The 15,359-nt window shown below is 35.1% G+C and overlaps 1 protein-coding gene across 1 annotated transcript; it reads right to left on the reverse strand.

Annotated features, from left to right (window-relative positions):
* Positions 1-7,051: 7,051 nt before the first annotated feature.
* LOC111044676 lies at positions 7,052-12,835 on the reverse strand. Its single transcript, XM_039420060.1, has 3 exons — positions 12,770-12,835; positions 12,059-12,686; positions 7,052-7,059 (listed from the first exon to the last, which is right to left on the reverse strand). The coding sequence occupies exons 1-3, from the start codon at positions 12,833-12,835 to the stop codon at positions 7,052-7,054; spliced, it is 702 nt and encodes a 233-aa protein (XP_039275994.1).
* Positions 12,836-15,359: the final 2,524 nt, after the last annotated feature.

Genomic DNA, 15,359 nt, shown 5'->3' on the forward strand with positions numbered 1-15,359 from the left:
CAGATGATAACAATTATTTCGTCGTCGTGATGGAATTGAGTGAGCGAGTTCATGTGTGTGGGACTGTGTCAAAATTATGACTCAGCAGTTGAATTTCTGTAATCATTCAATCAGGTACTTAGTGCCGGTTGCAAAAAAGCCGGTTTATTTTCAATCCAGATTAATTTCAGTAGATCCATCTTTTTTAAATGGTCTTCTCTGATTTGGTTCACGTGAAGTTAATCAGGATTGGAATTTAACCGGCTTTTGTGCAACTGGGCTTTCGTGAGGGAAATTTCTGCATTCCTCTGGGAATAAATTGTGATAAGATAGAAAATTTTTATATGAATGTTATGATAATTTCTTCTTTCGTAATAATTTTTTTATGCTTTTGTACTCAAGAGCGAAGCTCGATCCCCGATATTAGAAACTTAGGAAGTGAAGGTGAACATTTTTAATGAGAAAAAATGAAGAACCCAATACATAACCTATAAACTTAAGTGTTGAAAGGAAATAACATTGGGTAATACGGCAAGGTAGAACATCCGAAAGGATTTCTCTGCCGATAAAAGCCACAAGAATGAATAAAATCAAATATGATAAGTTTTGATGATAATAATAGAAACATTAGTGGTAGTAATCAATGTAAAGGTAAGTGGAAGTTGATGAGTTAAGTTACTGAACTTATTTTTCAGCTCGATAGCATCATTTCAATTTCCGAAACAAACTATATGTTCCAATCAAATATAACGATATACATCCTAGTTCATAATGAACGATAGAGCTTTTAACTTACACTGTGCCGAAGACCATGATGAATTAAAACATTGATGTATGAAAACATTGCTGTACTTGAAATTGTTGAATAGAACTGCGCACTTGGAGGCAAATTCGAGCGAAGTATGACGAATTATTGGACAATGGGTATCAAGCACAAGTGTAATTTCACGCTCAGAGAAAAATCAAGACATCAATGAGTGATGATGAAATTCTGAGTCTGAGTGATGATGATGAGATTCAATGAGAAATATTTCATGGTGAGAAAAGATAATTAACACATTAATTGAATTTTACTGAACTAGCACGAATCAGCGCAGTTTTCTCCATCAGAGTATGGGAAACCTGTAGTTTCAATAACATTTTGAAGACGTATCATACCATAATTTTGTTGTCTTCGTACTGTCAATGACTAATTTATAGATGAAATAGGATCAACTTTTCTAGGTCCTTTCCAATATCATAACGTGCCAAATGAGTCTTCTACTTCACATTTTTTTTTGTGTTTCCCTTGACGACCAGTATAGAACGTCATTGAGTACCATATAAGCATCCTCCAAGTGAAAAGCTTCCATTTCAAAACTCTTCCTTCGATACCTTTATGTTGAATTATTCAAAATGAAGATTATATCAGTTTCAATTTTGTTATTGAACTATTAAATTTCTATACATTTCTACACATTTCCGAATAAAATACCTTAACTCGGCTTTCCAACATCAGGTACTGTGAGGAAATTAATAAAATAAGCAGCATCTGAAGTGCCGGCTGGACCAAGAGTGTGCCAATCGATGCGCTAAATAATTATAGCTTTGTGACGCAGTCGCAGCGGTGATCAACCCAGCAGCTATGAGAGGGAGCTTGAGGCAGTGCCACCGTGACGTGGTTACATCAATCAGGCGACCGAACCCTGCCTCTGTCATGCGGAATAATTCAGTGTCTCACAGTTGATAGAGCTTATCAATGACTTTTCTAGGTATGATTTTGATCAAAATCGTTGGAGCCGTTTTCGAGAAAATCGCGAAAAACCCTGATTTTGACAACATTTCCGCCATCTTGAATTGCATTTGATCGAAATTGTTCGTGTCGGATCCTTATAGTGAAGGGACCTTAAGTTCCAAATTTCAAGTCATTCCGTTTATTGGGAGATGAGATATCGTGTAGACAGATGCACATACAGTCACACATACATACACACACACACACACACACACACACACACACACACCACACACACACACACACACACACACACACCATTGTAAGAAGTATCTACAATATTTTGTAGATACAATAGTTTGCAGTTTCCACAAGAATCTATCAAGCAATCGATGATGTAAAACTAACTGATGAAAATGGAAATGGGAATAGGCGAGGATTTGAGCATTCTTTCAGAAACAGATTTTTAGAATAATCAACAAAATAAAAGAGTCCAAATAACTATGTGAATGAGTTCATGTTCATGTTCGTGTGATCAAGTCGCATAACGTAAAATCTAGCCAGACACCTTGGCAGAAATTTATTGTAACTAAATGGTATGCAATTAGAGGAATTAAAAAAGCACATGGCTAATTGTTATAAAGTGAGAAACAACTAATAAATCTTATAAAAATATATTGCATGTGATAAATGTACTTAAAACCCAAAATAAAAATAAATTAGAGTATTAAGGAAGTAGGAAGTTCATAGGCGCATGTATACCGTAATAAATTTGCATGAACCAATCAAATTGTAGTATATTGTGCTCCCAGTGTCTAATAGTGCCAATGTATCTATTCCATTAACACGTATAGGAACAAGACATTTTGAGAGGTCAGTGCTGGTATTTGCTGCTGAAATTACTGTGGCAGATACCATTTGGTTTTTTTTATCGTTTCGTGCTCTGCATACTTTTAAAAAATGGCCTATTCGATTACAAGTCAGGCATGGTTGTCCTTTTGCTGGGCATTGGCTATTATCAGTATGATTATTATAGCCACAAAATCTGCATTGAATCTTCTTTTGGTAAGAATTACGGACTAAAGTCGTTTTCTCGGTATTTTTATTCTCGTTTGCTAGGACTGTGTTAACATATTCTGAACTGGTTTCGTATTCTTTAGCAATGTTTTCAGCATTCTCTAACATTTGTGCTTGTGAGATAGCGTCTTGCAAAGTTAGCGATTTCATTTCGAAAAGATGTTGTCTGATTTTCGATGATTCTAATCCGGAGATGAACGCGTCTCGGATATATTCACTTTTGTTATCATCAGCCGTGACTGCTTGAAAGTTACATGGTAAACTTAGCCGTTTTAGTTTATTATAGAATTGATCAATTGATTCTCCATGGGTTTGTTTTGCTTTAGATAAGCAGTAACGTGCATGTACTACATTTTGAGGTTTTATAAAGCTTTCTTCAAGAGTTGTTATAGCTTCTTCAAATGATATACAATTGCAAATACTTTCAAAAATATTCGGTGACACATAATTGATCAAAACATTCAATTCATCCTTTTTCGGGATTGAACTGTTTTTTAAGAAGTTTAAAAATGTTACCTTCCAATGTTTCCACGTTTTCGGTGCTTCATCTGAATCTTGGTCAATCGATAAAACTGTTGGTTTCAGTATTTTTCCAAGCATTTGGTTTTGCGAATCATTTTCTCCTTCACTGACTAAATCTTGACGTTTACTCGTTTTTCTTTTCGGACCCATTTATTTTTTATTTAATGTCGAATAAATTGTAATAGAATTGGACTCAACACGAGCTTTATTCGACATTAAATATGTGTCTTAGTAACAGAGATAACAGATTATAAATATTACAGCTGTTTTATCATCACACACAGTCTGTAAGCTAGTCAGAAACTGACAATTAAATAGAAATAGTATTTATATATTATAAGAACTTAAGTAATAAATACCTGGTTTGTAATATCCATGGGCCTATCCTTTCTTGTGGTCACTTTAAAGCTTTGTTAGCCAAAACTTTCACTTTTTTAAAAACTTTTGACACTTTATCCTTTTTGAAATGACTCTCTTTTTGTCCGCGCAAAGTGAGGTAGCAGACACACTGCTGACGGCGGTAGTAGCGGTGGTCGATGCTGAGGGGGGCTTGATGGAGTCCATCGCCCAGATATCTCCAATCACTGCCAAGAATCCTGGGAGCAGTAATAAATCATTTAATATCTCCCAAGAAACAATAAGGAGGGTTATAGTAGAGGGGATGATCAAGTCATTTTCTAACAGTTTAGAAAAAACAATGGCAATAGTGATGAAGGACTTAAAGGGAGAAATGAAGGGAATGCAGGAATGCAAGGATGGGTAAGGAAACTGCAGACACAATGCCAGTGGTAGAACTTAAGTTGGATGCTATTGATAGCAAGGTAGAAAATTATAGGGAGGAATTGAAGGTTATGATAGATTCACAAAATGGAAATCAGGAAATAATTACAACCGACTTAACAGCAAAAATAGATACAGTTACTTGTGAGTCAAATGGAAGAATAGATAACATAACAGCACAAAACACCGCGCAAATTCATGAAATAGCAAAAAACATTAAAGCCGATTGTCAAAAAGAAATTCAAGAGCAAGTAGTAATTGAAACACAGGACATAAACTCGACAGTAAACAGGAACAATAGTCAACTTATTTCCATAAATAAACAACAGAATAGTAAATTTACACAAATAGCTCACCTAAATTCTGATATCAATCAAAACAAAGTACTACTTAATTCATTGGAAACAGCCATTGGAGAACAGCAATTATTTTTATCTGAATTAAATGCTGAAGTAGTAGATGATGAAACGGAAGCTACTAGTCATTGGAAACAGGCCCAAGAGAAGTTAGTACAACTCAAGTGTCAAGTACATCAATTTCCGCACGAGAATGTAGAGCCTATCTCCATAGCAACGTTTGATTTACTGCACAGATTCAATGAATTAGGCCGTTTTGACAATACAGACCGCTATCTTCAACCTAAAGAATTTATAGATCAGATAAAACTAGTTCAATCCCTAACACCCACATCTTGGAATATGTGGTGACTTCAATTATCCAGCTTGTTAAGCGGTGAACCTCTGATGTTCTTCCAGATCCATAATCACAAATTCGGACATCAGACAAATTCAGTGCAGCTTTCCTGGAACAATTTTGGAGTAAAAATAGACAAATGGATACACTAGCCAATATCATTGCTTGTGAATATAATCCTAGGACAGACGACATATACATCAATTTTGTTACTACCCTTAAACTGAAGAATGCTCAATTAGATGAGCCAATAAGTGATTCTGTTTTAGCAAATATAATCTTGAAAAGCTACCTTTCCGAGTCAGAACAGCATTGGCTACACAGCCAATAACTAGTTGCAAACATCTGATAGATCATTTATACAATATACAATCTATGATGGCAATACCAAATCACCAATCAGATCAATCATATTCACAAAATCAATACAATTCAAAGATCAATCAGTACACCAGCCAAGCTTATGAACCGGCATCATATGATCGCTCCCGATCTACTCCTCAATTTGAACGCCGCTATGATCATGCACAAAATAATAATTGGAATAACAGAAGTTTTCAAAATCGCCCAACAAATCATTACTCACAGCAAAATAATCACAGAAATTATTATGATGGACGTGATCGATTGAACACTAATAATGGTTATATTCACAATAATTACAATAGAAGCTATAACCCGCCACCACAACAAGTTAGCACAAATCACACCACTGAACATGCAACTATAATAAACCCACAACAAGAGCATACTGATCATAGAGGCAATATATCACCAAACACAGAGAAGACTACATCTAAACAATTATGTCTACATGATACCCCCAATATAACACATACGAGCTCAGAAAAAATAGACAGAGAAAATAAAGATACTTTAGCATCATATACTACTTTTAGAAACGACTTACTGGAAATACTATTGGAAGAACAGAAACCAACACCAAAAACCGCCGCCCACCATGCAATTAAAACAAATCACAAGCAACAACCCCTATTAAGCATACTGTTCCCCATCGACGATCCATCACCGCAGGAGGAGCAACCCGCCACCGAGGAACATCAGAATGGAGGACAAGGGACCACCACCATGCATCCGCGCACCAAACCTACACCCGCGCATCAATCGACCCCACCGAGGCACACCAAGGATGGGAAGGATGACACCAGGAAGGACCGAGAGGACGGCATCCAGGACCAAAGAAGCGCCCACCGCAAGGCCCAGAGACGAAAACGCCCGAGGAGGACACCTGACCAACATCAGGATAGGGAGGACGGACTACAGGACCGGAGGAGCATGCATTGCAAGGCCCAGAGGCAGAAGCGACACAGGAGGAACCACGCACGCGCATACAGGCCGCATGCATGTTACAAACGCCCGAGGAGGACACCGGACCGACACCAGGATGGAGGACAGAGGATCGACGTCATGCATCTGCGGCACATTCGCTTTTAAGCTTATAATCAGTGATGTGACCGGAAAAATGGACCTAATAAATGAAATGAAACTGGAGCTACTAGAAGGAATACTATGGATTTATGAATGGGCAACAATAAATTGGATTACTCGTGGAGATTAATGAGGGACAGAAAGTGGTTAATAAGATCAAGAGAAATAAGGAATTATATTAAGAGAGTGGAAGTACCTAGCTACTATATGTTGAGAGGCGATATTATTAAAGAGATGATAAATGTTTTGATATGGTGTGTAATGTTTGCTATAGCTGTGATATGGATAAAAGACTGTGTTGTGGATATGATGAAAAATATTGTATTGTTATTATTAAAAGAATCTACTATTGATAATTGGAAAACTAATATTATAAAAATGTTTATTGTTGTGAGCATAATGATTTATAATGAACTGGAATTGAGAATATTAAATGAAAATGAGAGGAAAAATGCATTAGGACTACAGGATGATTGGGAAAAGAACGAATTGAAAGGAACTACCATTAATGAAGCAAGGAATTGTTTAAAAAGATACACAAGATACCAGGGTCTCAAGTTCATGAAGGATAAATTATCATTTGGACAGCCTCATCTATCAATAACAAATGGATAACAGATAACCTAACCGGCCTACTTCAATGTCGACAAGCAGAAACACCAGAAGATACGGGAAAACCACGACAATTCTACATGTAATATCATAGAATTTGAAAGTAAATATGATAAGAAGTGAAATGAAATAACATGATCAACCAATTACTGACCTTTCTTAATAAATTTAATATTGATGGAGTACCTCGTGTCAACAAATCCAATTTTCAATTTCTTCCAACTGTTAGAAGCCTGAAACAAACAAGAGAACAATTTTTAAGTATGTATTTTCGTAATCAGCATTGTATAAAAAAGGGTACACGCGGGGATAGTAAAGTAAATTAAGTAAATTACCTTAGAATGTAAAAATTGTGATGAATAGGTTAACTTGTATCGCTTGGAGTATAAGCTAGAGAATTATTACGTCAAAAACAGAAATCCAAAATCCAGTCAACTGGCCAAAGCCACCTGAATCCAGTATGTAGCTTTCATAGATATGTTTATGAAAAGTATTGTAACCAAAAAGATATTTATATGTTATTTAATGTATCTTTTAATGTTAATATATTTATTCATATGTTTTATATTTTATTACCATTATTTATACCATGTTGTTACCGAGAAACCTCCATTGAAACAAGTTACCATAAAAAACCTAACCCAATGTATAGCAAAAAGAAGAATTTGTAGCTGATTCATAGAATATTATTAATATTTAAGACCTAGAAATTGTAATGAAGTATGAGCCCCAAAAATTGTTAATCGAAATTATTCTTGAGAAAAATTTATTGTATGAGAATCAGATGTTTATTGTATGAAGATAAGTTGGCGCCACTGCAAGTGGCAGATTTGAAAGTACTGTATTATGTTGTAGAGGAGGAAATGTGTTTAAGATGTTGTATTTATGGTATTTTTTGTGTTGATAAGGAGGAATTTGTTATCATTTTGATGGAGGTTTAAGGGAGGCTAAGCAGATAAGGTCTACAAATTAATATGATATTGAAAGCGTTTTTGGTGGATATTTATAGGTTATGTCAATGTGTTGAAGAAAGAATTTGTATTAAAAACATTGTTGATTCTCAAAATATTTTGAATTCAAATTTGGGGGCGTGTGTAACGTATTAAAATTGGATGGGTAAACAAAATCCCTATTTGAAAGAAATTTATAGGTCTGAAGTGGAATAATAGTCTAGCATCACCAAATGCGATAACGTTTTAATAGATTAGATAATATCAGGTAACACAGCTAAAATTAGAACAGCCAAATAGAAAAAGAAAGTTATTTGCTACTTATATAATATCATATAAAGTATTGGAAAATTTGAGGTTAGGCTTAAAATTTCTATTGATCGGCAACATAATGATTGATCAAGTCGCATAACGTAAAATCTAGCCAGACACCTTGGCAGAAATTTATTGTAACTAAATGGTATGCAATTAGAGGAAATAAAAAAGCACATGGCTAATTGCTATAAAGTGAGAAACAACTAATAAATCTTATAAAAATATATTGCATGTGATAAATGTACTTAAAACCCAAAATAAAAATAAATTAGAGTATTAAGGAGGTAGGAAGTTCATAGGTGCATGTATACCGTAATAAATTTGCATGAACCAATCAAATTGTAGTAATCAATGGGCGGCAATAGTGAGCCAATTCAAATGTATTTATATATATTTCTAAAAATGATAAGATTTTGTAAATCTTTACTGTTCAGTTTATGCATTGGATATGGCCTGAGGAAATATAAAATACCAGATATATGATATAAGCAATAATTTAATAGATTGGCACAAACTATTTGAAACTTTAAATGGCATAGTAGCAAAATATTTAAATTTATGTAAATTTGCAAGTCGGGAATGAAAATTGTGAAAAGAAAAGTTGAACTTGACCACTTGCCTGCCAGACACTACCATGGAATGTCACCAAAATTTGTAGAGCACAATACTCTTTATTGTACATTTTAAAGACTTAAAGTTTTAATCTAATTATTAATTTTCTATGAGACTTTGTGATGCTCTATTAAAGCAAAAGTCATCCAAATATTTATTTAATCCCTTGGAAGAGACGACTTCGGCCACCAACAATCCAGGACTACCAGGAATTTTGGATCGCCGCCAGCAACTTATAAAAATTCAGCATGTGAGTGAGAAAATAGTCGAAATAAAATTAGGGCGCCCTCAGTGCTTTGAGTGAAATAAAAATAAAAGCTAGCTCATTGGAAAGGTTTTAAATATTAAGGAATTAATACAAAAAACTTGCACAAGTCTTAAAAGGGTATAAGAAATACCTTATTGAATAGGAATGAGTCAATTTGTATATCAAAAGTACACCAATTAAAAGAATATTAAGTTCTAAACTGGCAATACTAACGTTCACCCAATCATTGATTTTATAATATAATTTGTAATAATGTAATGTAGCTCTGGTTCATTGGATAAATTGATTCATCTATTTCCATCAGGTGCCGAATCTTACACCCTGAGATATATATATTTATTATTGAGAAATTTATTGGACATTATAGAAATCAATATATTTATAATTAGTCTATTGATTTGTCAATTTATCATTCTCTGATTTAGGGAATAATATATAAAGTGAGATTCCCTAAATCGACAAGCAACAGCAAGTCGATACCCAAGCTGCATGCAAATAAATGCATATTATCAATGAATTGAAAAGCACATGGTAAAGTTTCGTGCTATAGAACTGAAAAATAGTGTACTGATCTGTGATATTTTATCTTGATTTTTATTCTTGTTTTATTGTATATTTTGTTGCTCTATATATTCTCTATATTGATCTGACTTTGAGATTATTCGTTCAATATATGTATCAAATTTTTTATGGTATACCATTCATTTTACTCCCCAATACCATAGAGTACAAATCTCATATATATCTGTTAATTATCAGTATTAAATTATTGCGAGAGCTTTTGAATGAGCCTATTAAGACTTTAGCAAAATTGTATCCTAGAAAACCACGACCAGATTTTATAGTATTTAATTCTCATGCTCTACCGATTGAAGCCAAGCAGAGGCAAAGCATTATTCATTAAAAAATATACGTGTCACCGATGATATTAGGTTAGCTTTGGATCAAAGAAAGTGTACTGTCCTCTGTCTGTTTGACTTCTCAAAAGCATTCGACACTGTAGATAATGAAATTCTGTTGAACAAACTAGCTATTCTTGGGTTTTGTTATCAAACCCTTGCATGGTTCAAATCCTATCTCTCAGGTAGAAAGCAATGTGTCTCTCTTAAAAATAATAGGTCTAATTGGTTAAATGTTAACCATGGCGTCCCTCAAGGTCCTATCTTAGGCCCCCTACTCTCCACTCTTTATGCGAATGACCTACCCTCTGTCTTGAAATTTTCTAGTTTCCATACTTATGCTGATGACCTTCAAATTTATGCAAGCTGCCCAATCACTAAAATTAATGAAACAGTAAATAAAATGAATCACGATATAATTTCAATAGTAGAATGGACAAAGAAAAACGGACTAAAACTCAACCCTATAAAAACTCAGCCCATAATAATTGGATATTCAAGACTAGTAAACAACTTCGATTTAAACTCACTTAACAAAATTAATGTTGATGGTGTCGAAGTAGCTTACTGTGATTCAGTTAAAAACCTTGGAATGATTATGAACAAAAATCTTGACTGGTCTGATCAAATTAATAAGACTTGTAAATTTATATTCTCTGCCATGCATTCATTGAAGAAGATGCAAGATATTCTTCCTAGGAAAATTAGATTGTTACTAGTCAAATCGCTCATATTCCCACATCTTATGTATTGTAATTCTGTGCTCAATGATATAGGCAAGTAACCTTAAACGATAAACTTCATCGATGTCAAAACTATTGCCTCAGGTTTGTTTACTCTCTCCAGCGCCATGAACGAATCACTCAAGCCGATATTGACAGTTCAACTTTAAAGTTACCTGATCAGAGAATGCTTCGTATGATCAAGCTTGTTAGGTACATTTTAAAATAATGGTGAACCAATCTATTTCAAAAACGATTATAAATTTGTCTCTGAAGGTAGGAGAATTGATGCTTCCCACACTAGAACAGGTGAAAATACTCTAAGAATTCCAAATCATCGAACAACTATTTATAAATAATCCTTCCTTGTTAGCGGTTGTCGTGCATGGAATGCACTCCCAAATCAAATTAGGTTCATAGAGAGTCGAGCGGGCTTCACCCGTACATTGAGACATTATCTTTTAGAAAAAATGACTGAAACCGTCCAACCCTAAAGCAGCATGAAATTCAATTAAACCTTCCTCAATCCCTATCCTTATCCTTTATAATTATTTCCCTCCACTCCCAAGTAAAAATGATGGGGTTTCCCTTTTTATTTCATTCATGTAAACTTAACATAAAAAATGTACATAAGTTTAGCATAAGCTTAGTGCATAAATTTAGCATAAGATTGTCTCTTATTCAAACTCTTCCTCGAGTGGATCTTAGCAGCCTCATTCTATATCCCTTACCCTCTCTTTTGTATTATAATTTCCCTTCACAATTCCCTAATTAGAATTATTATTATTTCTTCATGAACTTTCATAATCATATTATCTTGTTATTTACATGAACTAATCTCTTCTGTACAATAATTTCCCTTTGTTATTAACATTATTTTTGGATTATAATAATAACTCCACTCTAATAATAACTTTCACTTCTTCATTATTCCAATCATTATATCAGATCGATTTTCTAATTATTGGGAATGAACTTTTTCTTTATTTTTATCCTTATTATTATTTACTCTTCTCTGTCAATTTATTCAACTCTGAATGATTCATCGTTTCTATGATTTGGTTTTTACTTATTGATATTTTTAGTCTTAATTTTTTTTCCGCTTAGACATAATATTTCGTTTGAATTTTTAACTTTATTTTTTTTACGGTTAAGTGCTGAAGGGGAGGGTATCCTTGATACCCTCTCTGAGAATGGACTTCTTAAGGTCCAAACTTCACCGTTTCATGTAAAAACATTACAGTAGTACCTTAACTTTTGCATTTTTCCATCATTTTTCTTGCTCAATATTATTGGAGAACTCATTAGTTTAATATGATTCGCCATGTCATTTTTCCGCTACTGGTATTTATTTTTAACGCTAGAACGTAAGTTGAATTATGTTTTGTTAAACACATGAATAAAGGAATCTGAATCTGAATCTGAATGACATTTTTATTTACTGACACTGTTATTTTCTTGGTTACCTGGCTGCTCTGATGCACTTCCCACGCTCAACTTTTTCACTTGTTCACTGTTCTTGAGTTCAATAACTGGTGTTCCGTCTTCTTTCCTTGCTAGAATCTTCCCTTCCTTGATCCAAAGGTATTTGATGTCGCCTCTTTTGAAGATCTCTCTCGCCATGGTGAAAATCCTTCTTCGCGTAGGTGCTAGTCTTTCATTCACATAGACTGGATGGTCCGTTGTTTCTCCCATATGCTTTGTAGAAAACTGCCTCGTAACCTTCCTTTCATTCAATATTATTTGTTTGTCTGTTCTACAAACGAACTTAACAACGATTGGTGGAGGTAGGTTTTCATTTCGTTGTTTAAGTCTGTGACAAATGTCGATTGCATCTGCTTTTATTTTGTGTCCTAATGCTTCGCTCATTCTACAAATGATTTCTGTTACATCTTCATCCTGTTTTTTGGGTATACCATTTATTTCCAGCATGTTCGATCTTGAGTATTGCTCCATATCCTCGACGCGTTCCTTCAGTTCTGCATTTTCTTTCCTGAGGCTAGCTACTTCTGTTGAAAGCTTATCGATGTTGATGAGGCATGTGCTAATTTGCTTGTTTTGCTCATCAAACTTCTTATTTATGTCGTTAATCGCCTGATGACATGATTCAATCGATTTCCCAAGCTCGAAATTTTCTTAATATTCTCCTTCATCGACGTCTGATTTCCTGCAATTACCTCAAGAACTCCTGCGAGTTCTTGGAGAGTCACGTCGTTGTCTCCTGTTGTCGATTCACTCACCATACCTTTGCGACGTGTAGAGGAACAGCTGCTACATCTCCAAATTTGTTAGTTTTTCTTTATGTAGTCCGCATCGTCCTTGGTCATTTTCACACATCCTATATGAAAATTCGCTTCACAGTTGAAACATGAAATCAGCTCACCTGAATTCCGAACGGATTTAGAGCAGATAGAACAAGACATTTTACTTTCCTTGCCCTATTACCATAGGTAAGGGGAAGTATTGCTTTCCAAAAAAAAATTGAGGTAAAAAATTGAGTGTGTGTGTGTGTGTGTGTACACGATATATCATCTCCCAATTAACGGAATGACTTCAAATTTGGATCTTAAGGTCCTTACACTATAAGGATCCGACACGAACAATTTCGATCAAATGCAATTCAAGATGGCGGCTAAAATGTTGTCAAAAACCGGGTTTTTTGCGATTTTCTCGAAATCGGCTCCAACGATTTTGATCAAATTCATATCTAGAAAAGTCATTGATAAGCTCTATCAACTGCCACAAGTCTCATATATGCAAAAAATTCAGGAGCACTGCACTATCTATGCAAAGTTTGATTTCAGATTCCCAATTATCAGGATCCAGATACAATTTAAACGAAAAATTTCAAGTGAAAACGATTGAGCATAAAAATCTCTACAATTAATGTTCAGTAGAAGTTACACCTAAAATTGAAAATAAGCTCGAAATTAGAGAGAATAAGATTATTCAATTGCAAACTGTTGGCAACTGTTGATTCTATTAAATCATTCACTATAAAGAGATAGCAGACTTCGTGTGTCTCCAGCGTTATTGCCCTGTCACCAGCTGGCTCAGATCTTAGAAAAGTAGACTTGAGATGTGCGGGAACACTAGCGTCAGGTGATCAATTTTCATAACGGCAAGGAAAGTTGGGTGAGTGCACCACACAAGATTTTTTACTTTCCTTGCCCTATTACCATAGGTAAGGAAAGTATTGCTTTCCGAAAAAAAATTAAGGTACCCCAATTTCTAAATTTCTATACGTTTCAAGGTCCCCTGAGTCCAAAAAGTGGTTTTTGGGTATTGGTCTGTATGTGTGTGTATATGAGTGTATGTGCGTCTGTGTACACGATATCTCATCTCCCAATTAACGGAATGACTTGAAATTTGGAACTTAAGGTCCTTACGATATAAGTATCCGACACAAACAATTTCGATCTGATGCAATTTAAAATGGCGGCTAAAATGGCGAAAATGTTATCAAAAACAGGGTTTTTTGCAGTTTTCTCGAAAACGGCTCCAACGATTTTGATCAAATTCATACCTAAAATAGTCATCGATGAGCTCTATCAACTGCCACAAGTCCCATATCTGTAAAAATTTCAGGAGCTTCGCCCCATCAATGCAGATAGATTCCCAATCATCAGGCTTCAGATACAATTGAAACGAAAAAAATCAAGTGGAGTAGATTGAGCATGAAAATCTCTACAATTAATGTTCAGTAACATTTTCACCTACAATTGAAAATAAGCTTTAAATTCGAGAAAATGTGATTATTCAATTGCAAATTATTGTTGATTCTATTAGATCATTCACTATGAAGAGATAACAGACCTCATGTTTGTCTCCAGCGTTATTGCCCTGTCACCAGCTGGCTCAAATCTTTGAATAGTAGACTTGAGATGCGCGGGAACACTAGCGTCAGGTGATCAATTTTCATAACGGCAAGGAAAGTTGTGTGAGTGCGCCACACCAGATTTTTAAATCTTGAAATAAAATATTCACTACAGTACGGTTCACTAGCACGAAATATTTTGTTACGGAACATTTAAACTTTGCACAGCTGACGCAGCAACCTCTCTGATACGACCGCTCTCGTCGAGCTCTCAATCATTACTGATCTATCATCATAATCTCTCATCATACCCTCTATGAACCCTTTAGAAAGAGGCCTCAAATATAGTACTCAGTAATGAAATGTACAGGAACGAACACATGAGTGTCATTCATATCAACTGAAGATCCAATTCAGAACACTTAAAAAATATTTTCCTTCAAAATGTTACCGGAAAAGAAATAATGATGCACTTGTCCTCTTAGAAAAATGTCCCGAATGGGAATTCCGCTCTTGTGAGCAATCTTTACAGAATGAAGGATCCACTCCACCCATGTGTTGGGAATCACTATTCTCAGGCGCAGTGTGAATGGGACAAGATGCTTGGGCTCAGGCTCTAGGTTTGAGGATAGGGTATTGAGAAGTGCATATTCCATTCACACTTTTGCACGCACGCACACGAGCAGTGTGAATGTGAAGAGACCGGAAGGGTCAGATTGAATTACCGATTTTTATGAAGTTTCCTCGCCTGCTATGGAAGCCACCTCCAAGACGTGCTTGCATCGACTTCTTTTGTGCTATGGTCTCTAGAAAGCTATCACCTGAAAACCCCCCATAGAATTGTTTGAGTATCCTACTGCAACAGTATAGTAGCCTATCTATAGTAGTATTAGTGGGTTTTTCTGAGCTGTCTACAAGTAAGGGAGTTCGTTCAAGAATATAATATGATT

This window comes from Nilaparvata lugens, chromosome 2 (genome assembly GCF_014356525.2).
Source record: "Nilaparvata lugens isolate BPH chromosome 2, ASM1435652v1, whole genome shotgun sequence".
NCBI lineage: Eukaryota > Metazoa > Arthropoda > Insecta > Hemiptera > Delphacidae > Nilaparvata > Nilaparvata lugens.

Bases quoted from the DNA above. Each gene is read 5' to 3' on its own strand.
- LOC111044676 (XM_039420060.1), bottom strand. From the start codon at position 12,835: ATGGTGAGTGAATCGACAACAGGAGACAACGACGTGACTCTCCAAGAA. The intron at 12,687-12,769 runs GTAATTGCAGGA...TCATGTCATCAG, and splicing joins AACTCGCAGGAGTTCTTGAG to GCGATTAACGACATAAATAA.